The sequence below is a fragment of the Myotis nattereri genome, assembly GCF_964212035.1.
Source record: "Myotis nattereri genome assembly, chromosome: 7".
In the NCBI taxonomy this organism is placed as follows: domain Eukaryota; kingdom Metazoa; phylum Chordata; class Mammalia; order Chiroptera; family Vespertilionidae; genus Myotis; species Myotis nattereri.
In genome coordinates, this window is record NC_138082.1 from 50819387 (window position 1) to 50831654 (window position 12268).

The 12268-nt window shown below is 33.5% G+C and overlaps 1 protein-coding gene across 1 annotated transcript in view; it reads right to left on the minus strand.

Moving 5' to 3' along the window:
• Positions 1-7742: 7742 nt before the first annotated feature.
• Positions 7743-12268, minus strand: part of SCN2A (sodium voltage-gated channel alpha subunit 2) — a 95233-nt gene continuing 90707 nt past the window's right edge. Inside the window, exon 27 of the mRNA XM_081096283.1 lies at positions 7743-11162. Coding sequence (XP_080952409.1) covers positions 9961-11162 — 1202 coding nt within the window. The 3' untranslated portion in view covers positions 7743-9960. The remainder of the gene's footprint in view (positions 11163-12268) is intronic.

Genomic DNA, 12268 nt, shown 5'->3' on the forward strand with positions numbered 1-12268 from the left:
TAATAACAAAATTATTTGAAACATTATATTAATATAAATACTTGGATACTTTGCTGATTCAGGTTTATGAGAGTCTTTGAAATGCTTTCCATGAACCTTTTCTTTAGTTTCATAATTTATTCATATTGGTTTAATTTTTAAGCTGTGAGGTCTTTGCTCATGAAAAGAAATCTTTTCTTAATATGGATACTTCAACACAAGCTTTTTTCTTGAAGAGCACTGTCACATGTAAAACATTGCTTTTCCAGGAATGTCTCCAAAATGTACATTTGCTTCTTTTTAAAAAATTTAAAGTAGATGCAAAATAAGCAAAAAATGTATTTGCAAGGCTAACTCTCCTCCTTATTCTGTAAAAAAAAATAAATAAATAAAATGAATAAATACTAGTCACCTTTCTTAATGGAAGCAGCGTCCCCTAGTGGGTAGGTTTGTAATAATGTTAACATTTTTTTCACATACATTTTTATTAAAGTGAAATTCACATAATATAACAATTTTAAAGTGTACAGTTCAGTGGTATTTAGCTTACTCACAATGTTGCACAACCACAAGCTGTCTCCCTAGTTTCAAAAATTTTTAATCACCCTACAAAAACACCCATAACCAGAGACTAATCACTCCCTATTCTGTCTACCTCAATTCCCTGGTAATCTCTAATTTGCTTTCTGTCCCTATGAATTTACTTATTCTAGATATATCACATGCAAGGAATCACAAAAAGATGTGAATTTTGTATCTGGCTTCTTTCATTTAACAAAATATTTTTATGACAATTTAAATTATAATATGTACCAGTACTTCATTTTTATTTTTGAATAATATTTCATTGTATGTACAGGGGCGGGCAAAAGTAGCTTACAGTTGTTTCTATTGGAAAAGACATACAGGTTATGATAATTACAATTGCTTTATTAACTCAACAGAATGTCACAATGCAACTGTGAACCTACTTTTCCTGACCCCCGTATACATCACAATTTGCTTATTCATACAATGTTAGATATTTGGGTTGTTGCCCCACTTTTGCTCTCATGAGTAATCCTGTTGTAAACATTCATGTACAAGCTTCTGGTAATGTACGTTTTCCTTTCTCATGGGTAAATACCTAGCAGGGAAATTGCTGGGTCATATGGTAATTCTGTGTCTAACATTTTGAGGAACCACCAAAAAAAAAAAGACCAACCAGTACACATTAGAATATGATTTTCAAAGATATTGGCATGTTTTGCAAGAGAATGCTTGTTAATGTGGGAGAAAATGGCATTGGATATAAACCTATTCTTATTTCCTTTTAATAATGTCAATTCATCATAGGAAGTCTTTCTATACTAAGCATTGGGTGATGCTCCCTCTTATCCCATAAAGAGTATCTCTAATAATATACCCTAAGATTTATCAATTAAAGATGTGTATGATGCATTTATGTATATCAAGATGTTCGAGTTGTCCCCTATTGCATGCATTTTAACTTCTAAGGAACTTCCTCTCCTTTTCTTGAATCTTATCATGAAGAACATGAGGCTTTTGTTTGAAAAAACAAAAATTTAGCTAACGGTCACATAAATAATGGGGAAAAAAACATTAATCACATTCAAATTTGATATTTATAACTCCCTTAGTAATGCTGAGATTTTGCATAGTGAGACTCACAGTTCAAAGAATTGAACCAAGTGCACCGGTATTATGTAAGGGACATTCTTGCTCACAGGAAAGAGAAAACATTGCCTGTTGCTGGCCAGTGGAATGAAGGAAGGGAGAAATGAAGAGAAAAAAGGTTAGATATGGGTAGTATGATTCTTCCTTCCACCTCATAGTGGAAACTAATATTGGGAGGGGTGGTGCTGGACCACACCCATTCAAATATAGATTTAAGCAACTCCCGAGGAGAAGGCACATTCTGCATTTTTTGAGACATAGTCCAAGAAAGTTTCAACATGGTTAGAAATGCCCACCACACTTGGAAAAACCCTGCAGCAATGTAGTGCTGTCATATAGGTATGGGAAGAATGTGAGAGAGTGGCTACCATGTTATAAGGTCTGCTTCTCACATGTAAGAGAATCCAGAATTTCTTTGGACTTCCAGCATGGGAGGGATAGAAAGCAGAGTATGAAAGTCCCCAAAACACAGTGGATCAGAGACTTCTGAAGGTAATTGGAATAGAGAGAAGTGGGAATTTAAATGGAGAGAATGCAGAGTCCCTGTTCATGGAAATTCACCTGTGACCAGCAAGTAAATGTTGCCAGGTAGAGATCATGTGTCTCTCTAAGCCAAATTCTCATTTGATCCTACTGTTTGGCTTCTTATAGCTTTTCTCATTAATTAATGAGTTATGTGAAATCTTTGACATGTATTTATTTTTTATGCATATGAGAGTCATGATTTTAGGTGGTTTTGTGGAAATTATAATTTTATGGAAGACAATGAAGTCATCCTCAAAATACTAAGATAGAAAAAAATACTACTTTAGAATTCTTTATCTAGTGAAAATATTCTTTAAAACAAAGTGAAAGAGAGACACTTTTGAGAAAACTTAAACTTGAGCGACTCAGTAAGAGCAGATACACTGTAAAGAAAATACTAAAGGGAGGTTTTCCCAGGCAGAAGGAAAGCAGGTAGGTAGATTTATAAACAGGTAAAAAAAATTAGGAAGAAATCAAAAGCATAAATATTTTTGCAAGTGTGAGTGTTGACTGTAATAATGTCTTCCAGAGTTTAAAATATTTATTAAATGAAAATATATGACAATAATAGCACAAAGGATGAGAGGGGAGAAATAAAAGTATTCTCATGTCCTAGCAATCTATAACAACTGGTAAAAGTACTAATTTATTTTAGAATTTAATAAGTCACAAAAGCATGGGGCAATTGCTGGGGCAACTACAAACTGTACAGTAACAAAATGTATAAAATGGGACAATACAAATAATGAATACAAAGAAGTTATAAATTTAAATCCATATGTTGTATGTATGTGATTGTCAGACAGAGATGGTCAGATTGTATACAAAACAAAACTCATTTATATTCATTATTGAATATGATGTTAAAAGTAAAACAATAAAAAAGATATACCATATAACACTAAGCAAAAGCCATTGTAGATATAATATCAGACAAAGTGAACTTCAGGCAGTTGTTGCTAGAAATTGAGGCAATTTCATAATGATAAAAGGAATAACCTATGAAAATGTAGCAATTTTAAATTTAGGCAGCTAATATCCATCAAATAACCAAATAAAATAAAAACATATATAACAAAGGTTAACAGGAATAAAAGGAGAAATAAATTCTAATCATAATGAGTGCTTTATACACATCTTTCCAGGTAATTGACAGAAAACAATCAGACAAAATAATTCAGTAGAGGTGTATTTTGAATGACATAATTAATAAACTTGACCTATTAAATAAAACCTTGCATCTAACCACTGAATAATGTACTTTATTTTCAACTACACATAACAATTATATTATGTTCAACAAATGCTGAGCTAAGAAGTTCACCCAAAACGAATGAAAAGCATGTAGAGTACATTATCTTAATGAAAGGAAGTTCAATTAGAAATAAAAACAAATATATCTTTAATCCTTCAGTATTTGGAAATTTAGCAGTGGTCTTATTAATTTCTCATAAGATAAAAAGAAGTCAGAATGGAAATTAGAATATATTTTAATTGAATGGTAACAAAATTTAAAGAAGTTTGTGGATGATATCAAAGCCATTTTTAGAGAGAAATTTATAGCCTAAGTACATTTACTTAAAAAAAAGCTAAAAATCAATTTTAATAATTTAGAAAATAATTTTAAATTAAAACCAAAGAAATAGGAAGAAGAACATGATAATTATAAAGGAAAGAAAAGAAATATTAAAGGACATATGAAGAAATGATTTTTTAAAAAGCCAAAAGTTTTTTTTTGAAAGATTGAATAAGTAAAAAAAGAAGTCACAAAATATGAATAACATGAATAAAAAAGAGGCCATTACTACAGATCCTATAGAGTTTTAAAATATAATATTAAGTTATAGACAACTTTATGTTAATAAACATTAAATTTTATTGGAAATGGGTAAATTTCTAAAAAAGTTGTGTTAGAAACTGAAACAAGAAGAAACAGCAAATCTGTACTGTCCTTTATTTATTAAAAAAAATTAAAACATAATTAAAAACTTGTAGCTAAAAAGTAACTCAGCCCCAGAAGTCTTCACTAATTAATTATCCAAATAATTAAGGAAAGTTAACAAAAATCTTAATCTCCACCAGAGAGCAAAAAAAGAGAAAACCATCCTAACTTGTTTTAAGAGGTTAGCATAATCTTATGATCAAATTCTAACAAGCACATTAAAATAAAGAAAATTTACAAGCCAAATTCTTTCATGAACATACATTTAAAAATAGAAAGCAAAATATTAAAAAACAAAATGCTGTAAAAAAAAAAGCACTTAATAACCCTGTATCTGTTAAAGAAATTAGTATCTTTAATTAAAAACTTTTGACCTAGGAAGACTCGAGTATCAGATGGATTTACTAGTGAAGTCTATCAATATATATGGGTTAAATAAACCCACTCTCACAAAAGTTCTTTTCAGAATGAATATTTCTTAACTTGTTTCATAAGGACAGACTATCCTGATAACAAAGCCTGATGAATTACCCAGAAAGAGCACCAAAAATAAAAGAAGAAATATTGAGGGAACACTATGTTAACGTATATGATTGTCTAACCACTAAGCTGTACACCTGAAACCAATACAAAATAAAATTGAAAGATAAAAAATAAGGGAGTGACTTTAAGATAACAAGGAAGAAAATTTAGAAATTTCAATATGTAATCCTCAGGAATTCAAGATAGAGAGAATAAAATATAGGAGGAGAAAGTATTATAATGCTAAAAGCTGAAAATTTCCCTCAAATTTTATCAAAGATATTAATAAATATATGAATCTTTAAATTACATTGGCATGAATTTTGATTAATAAAAGCAATTTCATGGCTTGGCTAAAAAATTGAAAAACACCAAAATACTCTAAACTAATCTATTAAAAATATGGCTGAAATAAAGGTGGTGCTACTCACAGACCTTGCTAATAGAATTCCTCATATATTTTAAGGAAATAGAACACAAAAATAATGAAGTGGGCAGAAGAAGCAAGTTTGTGGAAACAAATTCATTCATGTGTGAAGAAGTCTAAATAAGTACTGTTATACAAATTCATAATCATAATACTGTTCAATTTGTTGACTGTCAGATAAGGTAGAATTAAAATAGTGGACCAAAAATAACCTAAGAGTTGGGCAATGGTATGTAATTTGTTTTAGAAACTTCATTGTTGCAGGTCAGGTTATTGATTATATTTCACTAATTAAGTATGCATGTTAAAATTTAAGGGGAATCACTTGCAGAGAGAGAGAAGCAGAACAAAAGGAAGGAAAGAAGGAAAAAGGGAAAACAGTGGGCATCTTTCCAACCAGTAGAGATGGGGTAAAGAAAATAAAGAAAAAATTAATGCAAAAGAGGACAAGAAGGAAGGAACCAAGAAAAGAAAAACTTGGGGTGGGGGGCAGCATGAAATAACGTGATAAAAATAAGATAAAATATATCTATATATAAAATAAATGTGAGTAGATTAAGATAGGCTATTAACAGAAAATGTCAGATTGGATTTTTTAATTGAGGTGTATCTTTTTTAAAAAACAATATACCAAAAGGTAAGAACACAGACATCTTTAAAAATAGTTGGGAAATGAGATCTCTGTAAACTATTAGCCAAAAAAAGGGCAATGCAGCCTATTACTTTCAGATTAAATAGGGACAGATGTATTGATTTTACTGCTTATTCTATTGCTCAAGAACAATTAATCGCTGCTCATTGCCAACAGAATAAATTCCAGACTCTTCAGCATAACCTTCAAGGTTCTTCACCTCTGGCTATACAATCTTCCTTTGGACAGTTAAGTCCATCTTTGATCTCTCAGCTGTTTTCAAAATCTGATTATGTAGTAGACACTCAAATATTATTTAGTTCAGATTAAAGAAAGACAAAAACACTACCCATGCAATCATTGTAACATTTACTTTAATAACATCCTCTTACCTTTTACATAGATATTTTTTTTCTTTAAAAAGAATTGGAGGAGAAACATGTTTTATTGTCTATTTAATATATTGACAACTGAACACAATTTTTTCCCTCTTACCTCTTTCTATCCCTTTCCCCTATAGTTTCTGTAGATATTAACAGTAAAAGATATTTTTTCCCCAGAGGATCATTTGTAAACCATTCCCTCACATTTATTATACTATCCTACCTTCCTCTCCTTTTCCCTATTTTTCTTCCCTCTTCCTTCTCTCCATTTCACCCCCCTATTTTTTTACTCCTTTTTTTTTCTTTGTAAATTATTCTGTATTATACAGAAAACAAGTGAGATGGGAGGTGTTCAAGAATGGAGAATTTGAGAATGGGAATGTTTCCTGTTTAAATTCATGAGTTGATAATGACAAAGTGAATGTTTATTTTATGGTGGCGAGTGTAAGCTGCCTCCCATTAGCCCAGATTAATGGTTCTTACACAAGGCACATAGGATTCACCTGGGTGGGGGAGGGGTATTTCATGAATCCATACTGTTTCCAAAACCAGCTCCATATTCACCTCATGCAGTATGTATGAGGGGTGGTTACAGTGCCATTATGTGTGTGAGTATGTATGTGTAATTCGTAAAGCTCTGTACACTATTCTTGTGGAATCCTTTTCCCACCAACTTCTTTCCTAGAAGAGAACCCCCAATATAAATGTATCAATGTCACACTACAAGACAAACACCCCCAAAGCCATTAATATTGGTAACCTCATTTGTACATGATGAGTAATATGAGTTATAACCTCTAAAGGAAACAGGTGCATTTTCTGTAGAATATATTTTCCTACTGGGCAAGGATACCATAAATCATTGACTCTCATTCCTTCATCTGAATCAGCACCAATAGGAGCCTTAAAAAAATTAGGTGCTTAAGTCTGATCTCCAGAAATACGAGTTCAGGTGGTCTGGTCTTGGTTCATGCACTGGCATTTTTAAAAAGTGCCTTGGGTAATTATAATATGCAATCTGACCTGAGAAGCATTTCATAAACTGCTCATAATTAAATGTGAAAACCAAAGCTATGTCATTTTGTTTGCGTTTTATGAAGTCTTCAGATCTAAGCTCACTTTGAATTTTTGGCAATTTAATTGTAGAAATAAGTAGCTACTATATGGACTTTTATAATGACAGTAGATAATTAAGGGTTAAGTGCACAAGCTCAGATTGTGATAAATAAGAAATTTGGTAAACAGAAAAGAAACAAGATATCCTGAGTGAAAAATACTGAGAGCCCGAGGAGGAGATGGAAAGTAGATCAAGGATACATAGGGAAGAAACTAAAATGAAAAGGAGAAAAATAAAACAAAATAGTAGGTAGAGGGAAGGAGAAAGGATGCACAACTTAAAATGTTAGTCAATTTTTATTAATTTTTATAACTTTCCACTAACCAATACCATATCTAGGCTTTTGGCCTATATTTAAACTAGATATCCAGTACACTCTTCTTAATTAATTTCCATTCCATGAAAAAAAAATTAAAGATGAATTATTATATTTCATGTGTATTCTTTACATTAATTTTTTCTGATTGATCATTTTTACATGATAGAAATTTACCTTTTAATGTCATTTCAAAGATAGAAACAAAGACAGAACAATTAAATACAAAAACAAAAGCAAAACCTTTATTCTTTTGGCTTGATTGTAATGTGGTTTACCGTTCTTTATGGTAATAGCATTTTCCTGCATGCATTTCACCAACACACTACAAGTCAATAGCTTTAGTATAAAGAATCTACATTTAATGTTGCTTGTGAAAGAAACACAAAATGTTTTGCTATAACCGGTAATATAATTTCACTATCTGATTCTGCGGGGGGGGGGGGGGGGGGAGGGGGGGGAAGCTTGGATCTCATACCATACCTGATACAGTTATAACGCCATGTGGGTTAATGAGAATAAGATCTACCTGTATAAACACACACTGGAAAAGACTGATGATTTACTCAATATAAAGACTCTGTGGAGACATCTGATCAAGCAATGCCAAGCAGAACAACTGATCTTTCCTTAATTAAGCCTTTTGATGGTAAGGCATTACTTTGAAAGCAAATAAACGTTGGACTTAGTTTGATATTTTTCTCACATTGAATTGTGTGCAAAGTTTACAGTTCTAATAAAAAAGCAGAAATCTACACTGCATCTTAGTCTTTGTTACTTATTTTGAGAAGTGCCTTAATTTAAAAGTGCTAGGAACAGAAACTAACAGTAGTGACTGTGACATCAACCTGAAGATACTCTTAATTTCGCGTTTTATGTACAAAAGGCTGAAAACAAAATAAAATGAACTTTTTACAGTATTTATATTTTCTTAGAAAACTCTAACCATATATTTTCAACAGATTTAAGCGGCTTGCAACATGTTTGCACAGTTGGGCTTTTTAACCATAGAGTGTTCAATGGAGATTGGAAGAATAAAAAGCAAGAAGCTCTTCTTTGCTGCTGCCTATTGCTTCATGACATGAAGAATGAGGTCTTGGTAGAACAACTGGTTTCACTTTACCACTGGCTTATGGCTTCCCATGTTAGACTTCTGAACAGTGGAAGGAGTACGGAACAGCAGCATAGGCGAGATAAACATGCGGCAGTGACAGCTTCAAACTATAATGGAACCAATTACATCATATTACCTGCTGAAAGCTGGCAAACTATACTTACTGTGGTACATATTTGATGCAATAAATACTGTGCTTAAGTCATCATTTTTGTTTGCTCAAACATGCACCACTGGGTAAAATTACTATTTACAAAGCAGACTTTTATTTTTTTTTAAATTGACATATACACTGTCAACCTTACCAAGAGCAGAAAATGGCTAAACAATACTGCAGGAAAAAGCAGAATCAACTTTATAAAGTGGTGGTGGGGATGCTTTTTGGTCAGTTCAGGTTCTTATAAAGGACTTGATAGAATAGTTTTATTTTATGCCAAAGGGCACTTATCAAAAATGTTATAGTCATGCTGCCGGGATTCTGAATGACTATGTAATGGTGTGTGTATATACATCTATATGTATATACATGCACATATACATATATACATATATACATGTACATATAATGAATTATGTAAAAATAAAACAGTTCTTTAATGCTTGTGAATTCTATGGAACATTTACAGGCACATTAAAATTTTTCTGGATGAGACACCTTAAAAACATGAATAGCTATTTAAGCACCTCAAAAATCTAAAAACATCCTGAAACAAGAAGTAAACTCCTTCCTTTTGTGATGTGATTTTTTTCATGTGTGAATGAGAAGTGCAGCATGCCTTCATTTAAAATATATCATTATACAGTAGAGAAATGTAAAGATTCCCTACCTTTAATCCCTCTCCCCAAACATAAACCCTTTTACAAAAATAGTCACATATAATAGTAAACAACCTGTGAATTAAAACAAAAGAAAAAGCAATAAGTTCACAGCGTACATTTTGTAGAAATATGGCAGGTGCGGCAGTTAAACATAAACAGTGGTGACCATTACTGTTATCAAGTGTCACGTGTTGAATTTACATAAAAATTTAACCTCCCTCCCCCCTTTAAATTGGTTCCTATAGTCTGAGTAGCCATTACATCTCTGCTCTTCAGCAGTGTCAGCTGGTTGTGAAAACAGAAACCTCCTGTCAATGCTGATTTTCTGGTTTGTTGAGTCCCAGTTGGCTGACCAGAGGTCCCTGTCTTGTTAGAGGCACTGACCCTAAGTATACATTTGTAAAAACAGTCAGTTTGGCATAGACCTCCTGTGGGAGTCTTGTTGACACTAATACATCACCATCACAGGCTGTAAACAATTGATCACAAAAGAAATATTGTTTCTTTTTTACTTTTTACTTTCCCTGATATCTTTCCCTTTGTCTTCCTTTTCTGATTTGTCTTTTTCAAATTTTTCCTTTTCCGGTTTGGTCACACTATCATAGGAAGGTGGAGACGTGGTAGAAGGTGTCACATCGGTTTTCTCTGGAGTTGAATTCTCATTTAGTTTATCAATAAGGATATCTTCTTTGATATCTTCTTTGATAGGTGTTCCGTGACCTTCTTTGTCTTTCTTATATATAGCGGAAACCTTTTTAACTTTTTGCCTCAAGAGGTAGCATCTATAAGCCCTCTGGATAATGGTAGCAGACACCTCCTCTTGTTTGCGTTTCAAAGTGGTGGTGATGGGTTCATAGGAGACTTTGGATGGGTTCGATGCCATGAATCGCTCTTCCATCTGTACTCGAAGGGCATCCATCTCTCCACTCTCACCCAAAACACGCTTTGTAAAGGCAAATAAAATGTCGAGGCAGTGGATCCGGTCCCCACTGACCATGGGCAGGTCCATGGCAATGAGTTGAACTTTGTTTGGTTTGGCTACCAGAAGAGGAGGATCCAGGGCAGCTGCAAAATCTGAGAGCTTGGAGAACTCTATAAACTGGGTAGCATCGGGGTCAAACTTCTCCCAAACCTCGTAGAACATCTCAAAGTCATCCTCACTCAGGGGCTCTGCACTTTCTTCAGTAGCAACACTGAAGTTCTCCAGGATGACAGCGATGTACATGTTCACCACAACCAGAAAGGATATGATGATGTAACTGACGAAAAAGAAAATCCCCACAGATGGGTTCCCACAGTCTCCCTTAACTGAGCTTCCAGGGTGATCTTTTTCAGGGTCACAGTCTGGGGGTCCACTATTAAGAATAGGTGCTAGCAGCCCGTCCCAGCCAGCAGAGGTGGTAATCTGGAACAGGCAGATCATGCTGTTGCCAAAGGTTTCAAAGTTGAACATGTCATCAATTCCAACTTCCCTCTTGACATAGGCAAAGTTGGACATGCCAAAGATGGCGTAGATGAACATGACCAGGAAGAGCAGGAGGCCGATGTTAAACAACGCAGGGAGGGACATCATCAGAGCAAAGAGCAGCGTGCGGATCCCTTTCGCCCCTTTGATCAGACGTAGGATTCGTCCAATCCTGGCAAGACGGATCACTCGGAACAGGGTAGGGGACACAAAATATTTTTCTATCAGCTCAGCCAGAAACATACCTGTGGAAAACCAAGAGACAACAACAAATATAGGGTTATATTTAACAGCAGCAAATAAAAGTTTACATTGCTAAGATAAACATTAACTAGTTTTATAAAATGTGAACATGAGAATTAGGTATATATTAGTATTAACACACACATATATACACAAACAATCTGTAATATTTGTTCGGCAAAATAAAACTGGTATGTTTGGTGTTACAACATGAACACCTTTCTACTAACTGAAGGTATTAATAGCCATTTTTCCTAGTTTAAGAAAACCTTCTATCAAAAGAAATACCCAACCACTGAAGGTCTAAATATGCCACAAAGTGTAGGGCAGCCAAGCATAGAAATGGATTTATATTTCTAAAATACTAGTTCTAGTATTTGCATAAGAAATAATGGACAAAGCATGTGATTTGGATCAGGAATATGAGAGTCCTTACTCTTTTGAGATGGCTGTGATCCATTTTATTTGGAAGGTGTACAGGGGAGAATCCCAGCTTTGGAGACAGGCATGCTTGGGACTGAATCCTGGCCCTCAATTTTATGTATTACTAAATGGTTATAATCCCTCATTTTGTTGTTTTGTTGTTGTTGTTGTCGTCATTAAACTTAAAATTTATGGATCTTCTTTTTGTGCTTGGCACAGTGCTAAGTGTATGTACTTATATACTCTCATTTAATCTTCACAACAACATTCACAGAAATATTTCTTAGAAAATGAGGGATTTGGGAGGTGAAGTAACCTGCCACTGGTCACAGAGCTGCTAAGTAGTAGAAACAGGGTGGCCCCAGGCCAGGTCTGAATGACCCCTGAGTCTTATCCTTTAATCATTATATTTCTACCACATAGCTCTTTTGTGAGGAGTAAATGAAATGGGACATTTTTTCAAAGTTCTATTTTATCAGAGAAAGTGTATAAATAGTGTAATGCTATTTTTCACTCTATGTGTATGTTCATATTCCTCCAATAGGCAGAATCTTGTCTTAAATCTTTTGTTTTTACTTCTAACATCTCATTTAATGTCACATACATAAATTATTAATATGTATTGAAGATAATGAATCTGTTTTGAATTTTTGAACAAATGTCTACTTCTGAAGAATACTACAAA